Genomic DNA, 18,144 nt, shown 5'->3' on the forward strand with positions numbered 1-18,144 from the left:
AGTTCAAAAAAATCATCATGTAGCTAATTATTATATTATTTCAAAATGTACACACAAATTTTTGAGTTTCTTATTTCATCATTCGTCTATAATCATATATCCGTATACATATATATTGTTTCTTACACACAAAAATATGTGATAAGATATATTGCGGAAATTTGAGTAGGAAGTAGCGACGATCCTAAATGCGATAAAATTGGATGATATCGCGTGACTTTGTCGGGACCATCTTTTCTCATGCAACATTATTCTGTAAAAATCGCCAAGTGAGGCAATCTTTCGGAGCATCAACTCTCTACCTAGTAATAATCATTTCTGTAAAGAGATATAGATTCCATATATAGAGCATATACAGAAGAAATGATTCTTTAGCAATGATAATTCTCAATTACAAAAATTACAAACACGCGATAATAAAATAATCACATTTGAGCAAACTCGGCGATTCAAATTTATTTGAAATTATAATTCGTCTGCAGCGGAAAAGAAAAAAAATATAAGCTAAAATATACGTTTTATTATTCATAAAATTAATTATGAAAATCGCTAATTATAAAAATCGAGAATTTGTAATAACTTTTTTATTTTTACAATATATGCGAGCGATTTGTATATTTCTTGTAAAATTTAAACATTTCCTTGTTATTTGAAAAAAAATTGCACAAGATATACAAATTGCATATTTTTATTAATTATTTTTCCGATTAAACAAAACAAACGTGAAAATACTGCTAGATTTTCGTCTTGTCTTTTTCATGCTTCACAACCGGGATGGACGTGAAGCAGGGTAGAACCTGGTGGAACCTTAACGATTATAGAACTCTGTTGTAACGCACGCAAGCATGCATGCACGCGACGAACGCGCACGCACGCACGCACGCACGCGGCCGTACACATAGCACACACAGTTGGATTCTATACGCACGCGAGCACGCACGTCAGCAAGCACGCACGCATGCACACTCAGCATTCGCCTTAATGTAAGTCTACCGTGCCGTGGTAACAACTTTGTCTTTCGATCCAACATAGAGTTCGCGTTATTTTCTTATGAAATAACAAAATGTTTCCTAGACGAGCATAAAATCGACGTGTAACATAATAGGGTATATATATTCGTGAATTGACAATTGTTCGAATTTTGCTAATTCTGGGAAAATTCTTGAATTTTTAATTAATTTTAAAAATATGTAAATGTAACGTAAATTAAATATTTTGGGGATTTTATTAGTATAATTCACCCTGTCGTCTCTTGCTTCTTTTTTTAATTTGATTTAATACTGCATATAAATTGCAGATACTAATGACATATTTATTTTATTTTTACTGCAAAGTAAAAATATACAAAAAACTACTCTATAAAGACAAATAGACTTATTCTAATAAAACTTATTTTCCATATAGAATTCAATTTATTCTAACAATATTTTCAAAGTGTGTGTAAACAAATACGGGATCTCATGGAACATTGAATGTCCTCTGTCATAAAATGCTGATATTACGCGCAATTTTATTCTATTGCAAGACGTAGCGATTTCGTGGCGGAATGCGAGTTCGAAGCGCCGCGTCATTCGAATTTGGCGCGCGGACGGGAACCAATAGCGTGGATGGTCATGCTGCTCGGCCGTGGTGTTCTCACGATTTGTGCGTGCCTGGCACGACTGCTGTCCCACTGTCGCGTTCGCCATCCCCGTCGTCGCGTGAGAGGGTCCCGCGGACACCACGGTGCGATAGCGTCCGCGACACACCGTCCGACATCGGCCGCGATATGTCAAGTCAAATATGTCTAAAGTGGAACAGTTTCCTCAGCAATATCGCGACCAGCTTCGAGAGCCTGTGGGAGGAAGAGGGCCTGGTGGACGTGACCCTCGCGAGTGACGGACAGTGTCTCACGGCGCACAAGGTGATACTCTCGGCCAGCAGTCCCTTCTTCAAGAAGGTCTTCCAGGTGAGCCTCTCATCTTTGCTATTTCGAATTTGCGTGAGCATTCTCAAGGTTCTTCTTAGTCTCGAGGTCTGTCATCTCGTTTCGCGGTTGCACCGAAACGCATGTTGTCATTTGTCATGCCTCGGAGAAGCGATACGACAACAAAGCTGTTTGACAGCTGTCACGTAGCCTTCGAGGCATTCTCGAGGTTAGAGATGATTGTCGCGATCATCTTTGAAGTAAACTGTGTACGATTATTGACAATGACACAGTTTTGTCAATTATAATTCGTTTACTCTTACTCCAAGCTGTTAATTGTGATGATTTTTATACTTATTTCGAGTTTTAGTGACAAATAATCATGTGTTTCTATATGTTTTTCTGAACAAGATGATAAATCGTTTTATATGACATAGCTATATCTCGAATAGTCGATTTAAATCTGTTTTATTACATATACTTTTATAAATTATATATTCATATATGTATACATGAATTTTATTTATATTTTATTTTAGTTCTGTTATGATCTTTATTGTGCATTTTATGAATTGAATTTTAATTTATCATTACTACAACAATATTAATTATTTCTGAAATAGTGTATTTGTAGACATTGAAAACATCTTTTATAATAGATTTTATATAACATCAAAAAAATATATATAAAAGAAAAAATTGTATGATAATTAAAAAACCTACATAAATATAATTGATAATATGAATAGTAATATAATGTGAATATATTTCGACAATATTTTATTTCTTCATTTTTTAGACAAATCCATGCCAACATCCTGTCATAATACTTCAGGATGTACATTTTAGTGAATTGGAGGCACTACTTATATTTATATATAAAGGAGAGGTAAATATTGAGCAGAAGAATTTACCAGCACTCTTAAAAGCAGCAGAAACATTGCAAATTCGGGGGTTGTCTGGTGGAGATATCTTTGCGAAAGAGTCCTATAAACGATTAGCTGAATTGGAGCAGGCTGTGGCCGAAGATGTACCACTGACTAAAGAAGAGACACCTAAGAAAAAGCAAAAAATTAACAAACAACAGAATAATTCTATATTGGAGAAAGCACTAACACCTAGAATACCGCAATCAGAGAATACAAATGAATCCGCAACCAGTGATCAAAGTGGGAAGGATGGAGAGTATATGTTGTCTGAAACATTACCAAATCCAGTATATCATCGTTTAGAAATGAAAGTTAGTTTAGAAAATAGAAAATGTGATAGTAATATGATATTATCATTGCATGTATGATTATAAACATATAATACATTCTCATTCTAAATGCATTTCAGATTGAACCATTGGAAATGGCAGTAGATGATCTTCAAAAGCCATCTCCATTAGATAAGGATCCAGCAGAAAGGCTAGACACAGGACAAGCAGATGGGAATCAAGGTTAGTATCAAAAAACATTTATGAGATATTTTTGATACCATAATTCAGTATGCTATACTACAGATATATAATTAAACATATAGATTATATTTTGTGTGTTTGTGTGCTGGAAAACATGTGTATTATATTAAGTGCAACATTGAATCTTTTTTGCATTTTCACTGCCATATTATTGCTGATGTGTTTTTTAAATTTTATAATTAAATACAAATTTAGTAAATTAGCAATTTAAAGATATTATTTTATACAAGCATATATATATATAGAATATTTGAATAGTACTATATATTTTCTATAATTTTTCTAAAGATATTTGAAACTAATTCTTTTCTTTTTTATTGATAATTTAATCAAGCATCATTATTTGTTATACTATATTTTTGCACAGTTAATGTTAAGAACTTTGTTAAAAAATCACATTGCAATATTTGTATAACATAAAAAAGTTTCTCTTATACTAAATTTGTAAATCATTAATAGTGCATTTATTATATATATTCATATATATATTCATCAGCAATATGTGTTATTATCATATCAATTTATGTGCAAAATTTTCATTTGAAATAAGTAGTCTAATGCGAGGGTAATATAATATTTTGCTTTTTCGAGATTTGAATACAAATTATATTTAACATGCATTGCTCCTTATAATCTATTGTTTTTATTATCGTATATACAATTCATATTATCACATGTGCTCTCTGCAATACAATCGTGTCCATTGATTCATTCTTTGCGTATGTTTTGGCGGCTACTGTAGTATCAAAGCTTTTTCTTTGATACGGTAACTTGTAGCTTTTTCGAATCTTCAGTTCGCTTTCGTCGCATATATTTTGTTCTGCTCGTTTTTTTTGGCGCGCCACGTTTTCTTTATTTGCTGTGCTATATCGTGAGAGAGGTAGAGACAAAGATTGCGTGCACGAGTGAAGAGTACTTTATTGAAAAGACAATGAGAGCGACATAATTGGAATAATAAATGCATAAACATCTTCATGATTTGTTGCATTGCAGCAAAATTTTCATGGTACATTCGATAGTATATCGTTGATCTAAAAACGCGATTAATTTGTAATAATTGTAACTCGTGCAGTAAAAAACTGGACAGTAGTCTTCTCTTTTATTTCTGTCAAAGTTTATGGAAACAAAATCTGTTTTTTTTTGGCGTCACGCCTCGATCGACGGTGCATATAGCGTCATATAAGCGTGCATGCGTGAGCAGTGCATACGTGAGATGGGAAGATGCGTGATCGGTCCTTCATTATAGTCTTTAACGTACTTGAACTCGCTCGCATTTTCTTTATTGTGTGCGCGTAATTCACGTGTGTGTGTCGGGGCCAGCCCGTGCTAAGTCTAAAGCGCGCTGTGCTGATGTGTGTGGCAGGGTCTGGGAACAGTCCTGCCGAAGACATTTCTGGTTTATCTGGCTTGTCCGGGCTAAGTGGATTCTCGGACGTGAAGCCGCTGCTTTACTCGTATCAGCACCTACCTTACGCCGATCTCCTGCCGAGCCCGGACATAATCTCAACCTGGGCGTCGTCCCGACCGATGGATCACCTGGCTTGCGATCTCATGAAGATCCTCTTCACGCCGGAAGAGAGGATCCTCTGTAACGTCAACGGCAAAATGGGCAAACAGCAGTTCGACAGCAACAAGATACATTTAATTCGGGAGGTTTTGTTGCACTTCAGCGGTATTGCGCCTAACAGCATCGAATGGGAGGAGGCGTGGAAGAATTGCGTAACCAAAATCGACACTAGCAATAGGGGCCTGAAAAGGTATTTGTTTCAAAGGCGCTCAGTTTACACCCAATGACTAGGGCGTTTCAGGTCAGGGGTCAAACGGAAACGTTTCCACTGGCTGGAATAGGAATCGTTCTTGTAAACCCGTCGCCCCGTTCGTCGTTCTTACGCGAATGTCGCGGGGCTCGTCCCTCGCTTGTTCCTCTTCGATGTGAAGCTTTCGCGTAGCTTTACATTTAGGGCAAGTTGTAAAAAATTGATGTAAGTAGATAATAAGGTTCGTGTAGCCGTTTATAGGGGAAAAAGAGACGGACGGTCAGCCGGCGTGATTAAAAATCGTGAAATTAATACACGTGTAATAGGATCGTAGTGCGAGCGGTCTCCGATCCGCGATTGATGATTCTAGGCTGTAGATTTCGGGGTGACAGGGTGATTAGACAAGAGCATCGTAGACGCGATCGAGTTATTTATATACGCTTCAGGTTCGCCACTCCGACGTGACGAACGATCGAATAATTCTAAGCCTTCCTCTTTCGTACTTTCGTTATAATTTTCATCTTATCAATGAGTATTCCCTCAAGATATTTTGTTGGATCTCTCTCCTTGTCCCCCCTTTGCACATCATGTATTTAAAAGAAATTGTTGACGTTTCTCACGACGCGCTCATGAGCGAGGTCAATCATCCAGTTGTCTGTGTATCTGTTTATTTTTTCGATAACATCTTGAATACCGTAACATTCCTTCGTTTATTTGCGGTATATTTATGCGAGAATTCACTTTGACAGTAGAGTTTACTTTGACAGTAAAATATTGCGATATCAATTGTAAAAAGTTGGCGTATCAGGGAGACACGCGAGTCTCCCTTTCTCTCTTTCTCGCACTTGAATATGCACACACACACACACACACACACACACACACACACACACACACACACACACACACACATATACACAAACAAACATCACGTACTCGCTCATACGCATTATTGATACACGGACAGGATGTGCGTGTATATAAGCATTCGTTACGCGTCCATGTGTGCGATATATACACATATATATGCACACGACTCACTTAGAAGTATATGTATATACATATGAAGATACGTGTCGGTCACACACATATATTGGTCACGCGCGTGCGTAACGTAACGCTGCATGACCGCGGCAGCTCTATGTACACTTAAAGGAAGAGAAACCGTAGGCTCTTACGACAGGAATAGTGATTTAAGACATGCTTGTAGAGTATTTAAATCGCAGCAAAAGGATCACTTATACACACGTACAGAATGTGCGTTATACGAACTATTAGGATATATACGTTGCGAATCAATGTGCGATACTTCTCATCGCGTGCGTCCTTTTCTCAGGATTCGCACGAAAGTGTTCTTTGATCTCCGTTTATTTGTAAAATAAAATCGTTTTTATTGGTTGCGCGCGCGATATCAGGCGTTGGATCAGTGGAATATATTATATCTCGACAGCTTCGAGCCGACTTATTATTTAAATCGATATTATTGTAGACAAAACAAATGACTGGTCGCAAATAAACCTATTTTACATTTTTAATTGTCCCTTTATTTCGGACGTACCTATCATCTTCTTTATTGCGTATCTATGTAAACAATAAATAAATGCTGCTCTTTACTATGTTTAGAAGACAGAACTAGATAGGTAATTTTTTCGAGACTTTTTACGGAAAAATATAAATATTTTTCATACATTTTTCGTTATAAACATTACTTAAAATTGGAGCAAAATTGAAAATCGTGCAATTTTTATCTATTTTCATCTATATATAAAATGAGAATTCAAATGATAGATTGAAATTGTTTACAGGATCATTAAAGCCGATTGTGACAGTGATAGCCGAAGCTCGCAATACTTCTCCAGATCCGCAAACGTACAGCAGAGATCCGTTCGCAGTTGAACAAGAGACTTCGTTGTGGAATGTCACGAAAAAATTGGACGACCCACCATCTAACTCATCGAATCGTCTTCGTGTCGAACATGCATTAGATCAACCGAAATCCTCGTCGAATCTCTTTCTAAAATACAATCCTGAAGCTTTGCAACCCGAGAGTTACTCCGCATTCGCCAAATCCTACGGTACAGATTTGCCGGACGAGGCTATAAGAGGATCAGCATATCCACCTTTTCCCTGTCCCTTCTGCGACAGGGCATACACGAGTTGGGGCTTTCGCAGAAGACACATAAAAGCCGTTCACACCATCTCTCCATCCCTTAATTGCAAATGGTGTTTACAAGTAAGTTTTCCAATTTACTGCAGGATACAATAATAAGCGAATCGAATTATTATATTTAACATTTTATTTTCATCATTGTCAGATTCTACCGACACACGCGGCTTGGAGACGGCATGTGATATCGGCGCATAATCTATCGGCCAGTGACGCACACAACGGTCTCTTAATCCTAGAAGAAGCGCATATGGTTCTTCAAATAGCGCATCCTACTAGATTGGATACATTGGTTAACATTATTAAGCAGAGTTCCCAACAAAACTGTAGTCATGATAATACACACACTCAATCGGATAAAGATTAGGTAATTGCTATCAGTCAGTATTTACACTATTTTTGTATTGAAGACTTGTTACTATTTTAATTTTGTTCTAATTATTGACATTGTCGATGAATCCATTAATGAATAATGGCAATGAATATATAGTTTATATAAATATCAAACTGTGTGTGTTCAAGTAAATACAAATTTATATTCTTAAAATAAATATAAATTATATTTTTATTATATACATATATATATATATATTATATAAGATATTTTAGTATATTTTTGTTCATGATTATGAACAAGGATATACATTATTTTTTTATTATGCTGTTCTCGGCAAGTCTGTCAAAAACAGAAATTTAAGATATTGTTTAATATCTTAAATTGCATAATATTAAATGCATAGAAATATGACAAAATAATATGTTTTTATATATATGTTTATGAACTACTGTGATATATGTATAGGCAAATTATTATCAATATTTATATATATTTTTTTCATATATAAACATCATAATATACCTAGGTATACTTTGAATAGTTCATAATGAGTTGAATATTCGAGTTATTGATAATGAAATATTTTGAAATAAGTATCAATATATAGAGAAATGACATTCTCTTATAAATAAGTCATCGCCATACTAATAATCACGTTACATATTCATGCCTATTAATCATTGATATATTTAACCAGTAATTTCGCAAAACATTTTTGAATGAATTCTGAATGAATATGAGATGAGAGAATAAGTATTATTTACTATTTATGCTTTGTTACAATGTTGCGATATCAGTAAACGGCAATTTTCAAGCTTCAAGCTATCAATATTAAAACATATATTTTAATATTGATAGGACAGAGTTTGAAGTTAAAAAGGAATCAGGTGTATTGATAATTTCCATTAAACTTTAGCGATCCTTTTTCCTTTCCAAATCATAACTTCAGCTATGTTAAGTACATGGAGAGAATTTTTTATTATATTTTGCCGCAAAATTTACTACAAATTTTATCATGTTTTATAATAAGCCGAAAATTACTACGCTGCATGTTTAAATTATCATGACTGATTAAGCTGGATTGAAAATATGGTACACTATAAAATTTATATAAAATAGATAATAATCCTTAAGGTTCGCCAGTAATAATTAATAAAAATCTTTCCTCAATGGTAAAAGTCGACCAAACTGGCAATCATTTATTATAAATAATTAGTTAAAATACAACGTTTCGGCTGTCATTGCAGCCCTTTTCAAGTAAATCTATAAAAAGTTACATAAAAATAATTATAATTTTAATACATTTCATCGCAACAAATAATTATAAATTCATGTACAAAAATATGTTACATACCAAATGTAAATGCATAATAAATTAATACAATAAATCAAATTCACTGCATACCACCGACAATATTCACCATTGTTTTAATGAACAATACATTTTTGTATATGAATTTATAATTATTTGTTGCGATGAAATGTATTAAAATTATAATTATTTTTATGTAACTTTTTATAGATTTACTTGTGAAAAGGCTGCAATGACAGCCGAAACGTTGTATTTTAACTAATTATTTATAATAAATGATTGCCAGTTTGGTCGACTTTTACCATTGAGGAAAGATTTTTCTATAAAATATTTATCACTTTTGGCATCTACTCTATTTAAAACACTTAAAGAATTATAAGTTTTTTTTAATAATTTTAAAATTATTGAAATTTTATTATATATTTTAATAAAATTAATCAAATATATTTTATATCTTATTGTGATAGATATTAATATTTTTTATTGTATATATTAATCAGAGAAACTCTTATAAAGTTCTTTCAATAACGCATTGTCCTACGATTACCACGATGAAATTTCAAGATACATTCTAAAGGAAAATTCTCCCTGTGTATAGAAAGAAAGAGCATAGTTTGATACTAAATACATATAACATGCTGATATTGCAACCGATGTTCTCTGTTCGATGCTTCATAGCTCAGCCACGTGGCCTTTGACGACAATGCCTGGTGCAATCTCCGCAGTAACACTGTCACTATCATTGGCGCAATTTTCGTTCCATGCGTCTTGTTTCGCGTATTTCTCTGACATGAGAATCATCTCGTTTGGACTCCATTCTGGCGAATCTTGACTATCGCTACTCTTGTGGGCGACATTCGAGTTGCATAAATTTTCGTTACTGCGGCGATAAAATTCTGGTTTTGACGGTGATGAGCTCTCATATACAGAATTGCGTTTCATCGAAGCACGCTGATGAGGAGTTTTCCGCAGCATCGCCTAAAATAACAATATCTTTTAAGAAGATATACATATATTTGTTTGATAGTCTTTTTTGAAGTTTGTGCTATACTAATTATTTTATTTTCTTATTAATATTTTAATCATACAATATCTTAATAATTTGAGTTACGAAAGGGAGAAGTTTTATATATATAATCAATATGATATATCAAATTGATCAAAAAATAATGAATTAATACATCTAAATATTTAGATAGTGAAATTTTTAACAAAGAAAAAAATATCGATTTTTATATATTATTTTTTATATATTCTTAAACATTACAGTTATAAGTAACACAGTATAAATATTGGTTTCTGGAAATAAATTATATTGTTTTTAAATAATGATAATCTCTGTAAATTTTTAATAGAGACTCGAGCAATTCTATTGCAGAATATATTGCATTCTAATAATGATTATAACAATATTTGTATGTACATATAACTGTATGAAAAGAATGAAATGAGTAAACTAATATATTTTACCTGGAAGTTAAAGGGAGGTGCATCATCGTTTTCATCGTTGTTTCTCTGTCCAATCATTTTCAATTCCTTGATGGGATTTACACTGTAATAAAAAAAAAAAGATTATGCTACAAAGAAAATTTTTATTAACTAAAAATATTATTAAAAATTTTAATTTATCTCAGCAATGATTATACCAAACATTATTATTGATATTGCGATTAAATCCATCCTCAAACTTCCAGTCTGTGTCACCTATCTTTTTGTTCCGAACATCTGACTCATAATTGTTAAAATTTCGCATTGCTGAGGGTTGCATTTGATTATATAATGGTACTTTCTGATTGCGGCATCCACTATTATCGGTATTGTTCTATAAAGATAAGATCTCTGTATATAAAATATATCTTATAAGAATCATAATCATATTTTTTAATCTAAATTTTTTATATATATTTTCTAAAGCATTGTGTGGAATATATTTTTTTTCTAATATATGGTTATATCAATTTTTAATCTAAATTTTTGATGTATATTTTTTAAAGCATTGTGCGGAATATATTTTTTTTCTAATATGGTTATTAATGAAGGAAATTGAGTTAAAAGTTTTATAAACAATTGCATGTTAATAAATCTGATCAATATTAAGTATTTGGCATATATTATAAATTAATTTATCATTTGATAATGTATTTCATAAATTTGCTTCAACAAAAATATTTTATTTATTTAATGTTGAAGATTAAAGAAATAATGAAAAAAAATCACTAAAAAGAAATCTATGTTTTTTATAGAAAAGTTTTTAATGGCTGTATAATAATTATAAGAATGTGTGTGTGTGTGTGTGTGTAATATAAAATGCAATCATATAATAGTTATATTTGCAAACTTACAGAGTAAGATATATAAGAGGATTGTATGGTATCACGTTTATTTGCAGTTTGAAAGCCACAAATTCCACTGTTGTGGCGAGTTGGATTCTCTGGTGGACATTGAATCGGAACATTAGGATCCCTGATGAATGGAGTGTTGATCAAACTTTGTTCCCCACCGACTGACGAATGATGAAGGAGCACGCGATGTGGTGAGTTTGTTGTTTGAACTTCGACATCTAAAAAATATATCATATTAAAAGAGAATTTTGCTTTCCACGTCTGTAATCGCTATTAAATTTGCTTTGTTTTTGTATTAAAAAAACGTACTCTCTCTCAGCCCACTATTTTTATAATTTTTCATATGAATTGCATATTACATGATATTTAAAGTTATAATTATATTTTTATTAATTAAAAATATAGCGTCAAAATTCACGAATAATACAAATGAGAAGAGTATCGATATATAAAAAAAAGCAAATTTATACATAAAAAATTTATACATATTTTGAATTGTTTTAAGTTCTTAGAATTTTACAATTTTTTTATCGAATATTTTGTACGTACTTCTAGTGCTAACATTATTGTTAGCCCAAGGAACAGTTTGCCTACGTAACGGTGTATCCCAAGACTCGCATTCGTCATCGCTCATGGATGTTATAGATCTGTGAAAAATGTTTTTGAATTGACGTTAAATTATTATTTACATTTGCTATTGTGTGTTTTTAAGAGATTTTTAATTCGCGATGTACATATATATATACGAAAAGATCAGTTTCGATATAATTATCGAAATTTTACGTGTATTTTGGGATCAGCATTTAGATTGATATTATAGATAAAAGATATTTCAAAATTTGAAAGATATTTTAGACGATTTACCCTGCACGTTTAATGTTTATATTTGAAGGATCATTCATATAACTTGTGTCGAAGTATAATAGTTCTTGTTGCATATTGAAGGGTAGTTTGTGAACTTGAGGTAGTTTTATTTCACGGTAGGCATCTACTTTGGCACTTGGATCGATTTTATCAAGAGATACAGATTTGTTCGTCTCCTCGAAAATTGCCATTATTGATTGATTATATAGATGAACCTGTCGATATATGAAACAATATGTAAATGTTATTAATTTATTGAATAGTTGATATTCATTTATATATTTTAGTATTATTGAAAGTTTGTGTCATACTATGGGAAAAATCATATAGGAAAAAGTTTATATAACAAAACGTAAAATGCGCTAAATTTGATTAATTAAACACGTTATTATTAAGCGTTTTCCCGTAAAAATAGTTTAAAGTTCCCACTTCTTGATAAAGCAATTTTGTCATAATACCTGCTGCGAAAATTGCACAAGATCCTGATAACGGGCTGCACGATATCGTAAGAGAACTTGGAATATACTCTTCGATCTCCACTTGCTGCAATAGAATTTAATAAAATCTTTTGTTTCTTGGTCCATTTCTCCCTTCAAGAAAGGCTCCATTTCCTTTCTCACCTTATGTCCTCTAAATGCTAGTGGTATATAATAATGTATATATAAGAAAAAAGAAGAGAGGAAAGAGGTTTCTAAATAATTTTCGATAAGTTTTTAAACATTTTATAAATGTGATTAAAACGTCAGAATATTAGGATTTATTTATCGAACACATTTAATATATTGTAATAGTAGAGGTGGTAGAATGATAGGTAAAATAATACGAAAATATCACATTCTTCAAGATTTAGAATTAATATTATTTTCTTAATCACCTTTCTGTATCATCACTGCCGCTTCATCTTCCGTAAGTGACTCTGTTTTCTTAATTGACGTTTTCCTCACTGAAATAATACACGTTACAATTGATCGAAATATACATTAAAATATAAATAATTGGTAAATCGCATTTTACTATGATTCCTTTAAAATAAATTTATATACTTGCCAATCTCCTTCTTGATGTTACTCATCTTTGAAATAATATTTTTGCGCGCTAAAAAGGCGCGCATCATACACTGCACTTTTATGATCTTTTTTACTTGTGTCTCGTATAAGCGTGACAGATATTCTTCATTGTAATATTTCAAAAAGACTTTGGTTTTGCCGATGATCCAACCTTCCATCTTTAATCTGACCAGAAGTAATCTACAATTATCCTTCGTCATCTCGACTGTTTCGTTAAAATCGAAAGCCAAGAATTTATATCTGTAATTAGAAATCGTTTTTGCATTCACATGTAACAAAAAGAATTCTTTAAATATTTAGCTGATAATGAGAAAATATATTTTTCTGTGCATCGCTGTATTCGATTTCAGAATGCTATTTTTATAATTAAATTACCTGCGAAGAAATTCTTGGAAAGGTATTCTATATGGATAGCCGCGTTGTCTGGCTTTTGCTGTGTCTAGAACTGCTAACGCTCTCATTTGCTGTCTGACAACTTCTCGATAAAAACCGCAAGGAACATCCTCGAGGTCGGAGCGTATGCATCTAACAAAATGCATGCCACTTCCTGTGACTGTCGCAAGATTTCTCAGAATTTCGAGACTCGTCGATCTGAATGTCGACAGGCACGTCCGCATTTTGCGAGTCTGCGAGTATTGTCCTTTAGACGCGGTATTGTATTTCTATTGAATTAAAATCATAAATAAGATTTCGCTACCTTGCAAGCTAGAGAAGCTTAGTTTTTGCTGAAAAGTTCATCTCCAAATTTTTCTGATGCGTTTCAATTAAAATGCAAATATGTTTTGAAACATATACATAGAATTATTGACTTTAAATTGATAAAATATTCTGTATTAAAATTAAAATTATTATAAGATAATAGATACATTTGTTTATCCTTTTTCTTACGCGAAAATTGGAAGATTCCTGCATAAGAGCACTCCATTTGCTTTTCGATGTTTTTTCTCTCGCGAGACAAGGTTCGTGGACGATTGTCAAACTGCCCGACTTTGTCAGCTTGTTGGTGAACATTTGCTTGACTGTATCGTATGAAGAGTATCTCATCGTATCGATCATCTCTGGTGGTACAAAATCTCGATTTTTCGCTGCGATTTCGCTAGCATCGTATATTAATTTGCCGGTGTAATGCGCGATTGTAAACTCGTGCGAACTCATCGGTTTCACATGAGTACCGTATTTATGCTCTTTGATCCTCTCGAAAATATACTGAGCATCTTGCAATTGTCGCGAAGCATCATCGATAATCCGCAGGAGGCCATCCTGCTTGCTCATCAGCTGATCGACAGTTTCTTTATTATCATAAAAACGTAATTTTTGTATGGGTATATCTTCTTCATCTTGTTCTTGCTGAAATCACAGTAAAAATACACAAGTAGTACAGATTTTTATTCATTTTTTTAGTATATAATTGATTTTATTAGTATATAATCGTTATTTGATTCGTAAAGATATCAAAGATTAATTTACTTTATTTTTATGAATTTGCTATAAAAAATGTTTTAATAAATTAGAGCCATTTATTAATTGACAAAGAAATTTACCATTTCCCAAGCGAATATTCTTTGATTATAATAATATTGCATTTGCTCGTTCATTGTATTCACTTGCAATTGCTCTAATCGATTCACCGAGAAACATTCAAATCCAAAGTAATCGAGGATGCTGATAGAATATTTGTCGCCACTGCAAATTAAAGTATAAATGATATAATAGTATCTGTAATAACTATTATTGTGCAGAAAAAATGGAGAGAGAGAAAAGAGTTTTATCGTTTTTTGATCTATCATATACTTTCACGTGTGAAATTTTTGCGTAACTTACTAAAGACTACGAGTCAATGAGAGTTTATAATTAATGATATTGATTATCCAGTCTACTAAACGTTGATAAAGAGTATTCGCCATGACATCCCGTGCTTCTTTCGCCTCTTCGCAAGTGTGTTTTCTACGCATCGCCGATCCCTTCACGATCAAACAATAATTAATGAGAGCCCAAGTAAATTTCTTCGCGTCTAAGCCAAGAAGTTCGGCTACTGTAATTTGAAATAGCTAATCAGACTTTGCGTCTAGATAGATAAATATTTTATTACGATTTAATATGAATTAATGTATCAAAGTAAATTTCTTAGAACTGTCAATTGTGGATTTAATCTTCGAATTTAATTTTTTACCTTTGTTAGCGGCTTCATTGTTGTCCAATTCAGCCTCTCCGTTATTGCCTTCGACAAATCGGATCTCCCCGAACATCAGAATAGCTGTGAGAATTTTGCAAATAGTCTCGCAGTGCTCTTCCAGATCCATAAACTTAACATTTTCTATAAATTCCTTAAACTTAACCGCGTTGTGCTGCGGATCGTTTCTCACTTTGAACGCTCGTTTCTTCTCTGTATCCTTGTCAATTATTCGAAGATATCGAAGTCTTCTTCCACTTGGTAGGCCATAGTCATTTAATTTTTCCGACGCATCAAGACCGTCGTATAAATAATAAAAGATATGAAAATTTGATTGATTTCTGAAAAAGTATTTTCCTGCTGTATTAATATTTTTATAAGATATTATTTTCAAAAATGTATTAATGTTGTATTAATATTTTTATAAGATATTATTTCCAAAAATTAGAATTTTTTACTATTTTTTATTTTATAAGATTTAAATACATTAGAATTTATTTCATTATTTTTATTGTTTTATAAATAATAGTATATAAATATAAATAATAGCGTCAATTACATTATTACCGCGTATTTTCTTGTAAGGAATAAAGTATCAAAAATTTTTGTCGGTTTATGCGCCTGCAATGACGACCCGTTATACATAGAAATATAAAATACGGTCTAATTCTTTAATGCTCCATACTTTGATAAAACTAAAGATTATCTCGAAATAATAAGAGACTTTTAATTAAGAAACTAAAAGTTTGTGTAAAAAATATAATAAAAATTATTTTTTTGAAGAATAAGCTACCTGTCGCGAATGGAAACGCGCCACTTTTCCAATTGATATAGCCAAAATATCGCGCCTGATGCTTTGCCAGTTGAACCGAAAGTAGTTTGTATTTGCAATATGCATCTAGTGGAATTAGCATTAAGCTGTGTTGCTGCATTAGTGAGAGCATGAATAATTTCTATAGCTCGTAGCACTTTCAATCCAGTGTCTTGCAAACCCTAAAAAGCATCATCACATTATTCGTAATTCTATTTATATACCGAATTTATTCGCGTTTAACTCACTTTTCCGAGAAACATCAGATGTTTTACTAGATGCAGCATGTTCGTCGTTTTTCCAGAGTTGCTCTCACCGGCTAACAAAATGTGTTGCGGTTCTTCATTATGCACAACATCTTGAAACGCGCTATCCGCCACGGAATAAATGTGAGGTGCGTTATCAGATCGCGATTTGCATTGATATTTCATGTGATGCTGTAAATAAAATTGCGCGTCCAGATTTATGATACAAAATTATTGCAATTTCGTTATTGAACACATTGGATAGCATTTTGAAATGTTTTTTTTATATCTAATAGCGATATTTGATTCGCTAATGAGATTTTCATCTAAATTTGTAGAAAATTCTTTATCAAAAGCGCAGAATGCAATTGATGATCCAATATAAGACTTACGTAAGAATCGTAAATATCGCGTTCCTCGTTCGGATTGAGTATCAGCAGAACGTCGCCGATAAATGTGTGATATTCACCTCGCTCTAATCTTTCGCGAAGTTGATGTAAGATCACGTCCTCGGTTAACTTCTCCAATGCCGCTAAATCTTCCATGAGCATCTGTTCCGCTGGTTCATCCTTATGATTCTGTCGAGAAAATTATAGTTTTTTATTTGATATTGTAAATTGATTTATCTCGTGATTTATGCAAGTCGGTACCTTCACAAAACCATTACGAACTATCGATTCTGTTTTTCTTTCTTCTCTACCCTTCTCAGAGACATCCATCACCAATGATTTTATTTCTTGCGTCAGCTAAAAATCCATCCATTGCACATTACATTTTTGATCACTGCAGGAAATTATGTTGACTAGTAAAATTATTCGTAGACTTTAATACAAAAGTTACATCGAGGCTCTCTAAAGTGTTATTAAAATACAAAATCAAGAAAATTTCGAAAGATGTATTTTATAATTCTTATATTCTTTATAAACAATAAATCTTTTTGTTCAATATTATAATTAATATTATTTTTAAAGTGATCAATTAATCTTAAAGAATATAGAAGAAAGACATTGCATGTTTTTACATGTTCGGAGATTGTGAATTTATTATTCAATATCCACGTGTTGTAATCTATCTTTGCTAATTCGTAGCCTGTATCGCATGGAAATATCTTATTATACCGTGTAATCATTCTCAGGTAGCTCCGACAGGAAGGGATGTTCAATGATCTCCACTATATATGGTCTGTTCTCGGGATTCTTCTCAAGGCATCTGGAACAAACATATATCAGACGTGATTCTCGCGCAAGGTTTCATTCGCAACGTTCGTAATAAAGAGATTTTCATATCTGATTGATCACGTACTCCGAGATGAAGTCATTGAGATTCTCCGACCAGTTGGCGGGTCGGTAGACGGTCGGCGGTGGATTACGGACTATCTGGAAGAGAGCGCGCGTCGGATGCATGTCCTCGAAGGGTGCCTTGCCATCGGCCAGCTCAATCGCTGTGATGCCGATCGCCCATACGTCGATCCGGTTATCATATCCGTTATCAGCCCCGTTGCTGCCTTTGACAATTTCCGGCGCCATCCAGGACGGCGAGCCTATGCAAGTATGTCGTTTATCGAGTTTGTTCTTCAACATCCTGGAGAGCCCAAAGTCGACCAATTTCACTTCGCCTTCCTTCGTTAGGACGATGTTGTTGCCACGGATGTCTCTGTGGATTACATTGTGCTCGTGCAAGTGGATTAAAGCCTGAAATAAAGAC

The 18,144-nt window shown here is 33.0% G+C and overlaps 2 protein-coding genes across 6 annotated transcripts in view; one reads left to right on the top strand and one right to left on the bottom strand.

Moving 5' to 3' along the window:
• Positions 1–13,323, top strand: LOC114929272 (uncharacterized). 4 transcript variants are annotated; one of them, XR_014924137.1, is made up of 7 exons: positions 1,347–1,948; positions 2,706–3,146; positions 3,245–3,347; positions 6,931–7,358; positions 7,441–7,659; positions 11,331–11,474; positions 11,839–13,323. XR_014924137.1 is itself a non-coding variant. In XM_029300758.2 (6 exons), exons 2-6 carry the CDS (start codon positions 1,547–1,549, stop codon positions 7,657–7,659), a joined length of 1,593 nt encoding a protein of 530 aa, XP_029156591.1. In that variant the 5' UTR covers positions 637–983; positions 1,405–1,546; the 3' UTR covers positions 7,660–8,512. The 4 variants fall into 4 exon arrangements, 3 of the variants coding, with proteins under 3 accessions (XP_029156592.2, XP_029156591.1, XP_029156590.1); XM_029300758.2 differs by lacking the exons at positions 11,331–11,474; positions 11,839–13,323 and adding an exon at positions 637–983 and having other exon boundaries at positions 1,405–1,948; positions 7,441–8,512; XM_029300757.2 differs by lacking the exons at positions 11,331–11,474; positions 11,839–13,323 and having other exon boundaries at positions 1,348–1,948; positions 7,441–8,512.
• The window catches only part of ninaC (STKc_myosinIII_N_like and MYSc_Myo21 domain-containing protein ninaC), a 25,734-nt gene continuing 13,399 nt past the window's right edge, over positions 5,810–18,144 (bottom strand). For both annotated transcript variants that reach the window (XM_029300756.2, XM_029300754.2), the window contains exons 5-24: positions 17,743–18,131; positions 17,559–17,649; positions 17,091–17,186; positions 16,833–17,018; positions 16,444–16,632; positions 16,178–16,377; positions 15,385–15,725; positions 15,036–15,246; positions 14,756–14,897; positions 14,103–14,561; positions 13,590–13,876; positions 13,195–13,454; positions 13,022–13,090; positions 12,606–12,784; positions 12,148–12,362; positions 11,833–11,930; positions 11,284–11,501; positions 10,588–10,763; positions 10,412–10,493; positions 5,810–9,919 (exon numbers count right to left, since the gene is read on the bottom strand). In XM_029300756.2, coding sequence (XP_029156589.1) covers positions 9,614–9,919; positions 10,412–10,493; positions 10,588–10,763; positions 11,284–11,501; positions 11,833–11,930; positions 12,148–12,362; positions 12,606–12,784; positions 13,022–13,090; positions 13,195–13,454; positions 13,590–13,876; positions 14,103–14,561; positions 14,756–14,897; positions 15,036–15,246; positions 15,385–15,725; positions 16,178–16,377; positions 16,444–16,632; positions 16,833–17,018; positions 17,091–17,186; positions 17,559–17,649; positions 17,743–18,131 — 4,194 coding nt within the window. In that variant the 3' untranslated portion in view covers positions 5,810–9,613. The remainder of the gene's footprint in view (positions 9,920–10,411; positions 10,494–10,587; positions 10,764–11,283; positions 11,502–11,832; positions 11,931–12,147; positions 12,363–12,605; positions 12,785–13,021; positions 13,091–13,194; positions 13,455–13,589; positions 13,877–14,102; positions 14,562–14,755; positions 14,898–15,035; positions 15,247–15,384; positions 15,726–16,177; positions 16,378–16,443; positions 16,633–16,832; positions 17,019–17,090; positions 17,187–17,558; positions 17,650–17,742; positions 18,132–18,144) is intronic.

The sequence above is a fragment of the Nylanderia fulva genome, unplaced genomic scaffold, assembly GCF_048542155.1.
Source record: "Nylanderia fulva isolate GAGA-0341 unplaced genomic scaffold, ASM4854215v1 Scaffold14, whole genome shotgun sequence".
Lineage (NCBI taxonomy): Eukaryota > Metazoa > Arthropoda > Insecta > Hymenoptera > Formicidae > Nylanderia > Nylanderia fulva.

Coding starts and splice junctions, on each gene's coding strand:
- LOC114929272 (XM_029300758.2), top strand. CDS start 1,547: ATGCGAGTTCGAAGCGCCGCGTCATTCGAATTTGGCGCGCGGACGGGA. Junction 1,949..2,705: donor TCTTCAAGAAGGTCTTCCAG/GTGAGCCTCTCA, acceptor TTCATTTTTTAG/ACAAATCCATGCCAACATCC. Junction 3,348..6,930: donor ACAAGCAGATGGGAATCAAG/GTTAGTATCAAA, acceptor AATTGTTTACAG/GATCATTAAAGCCGATTGTG.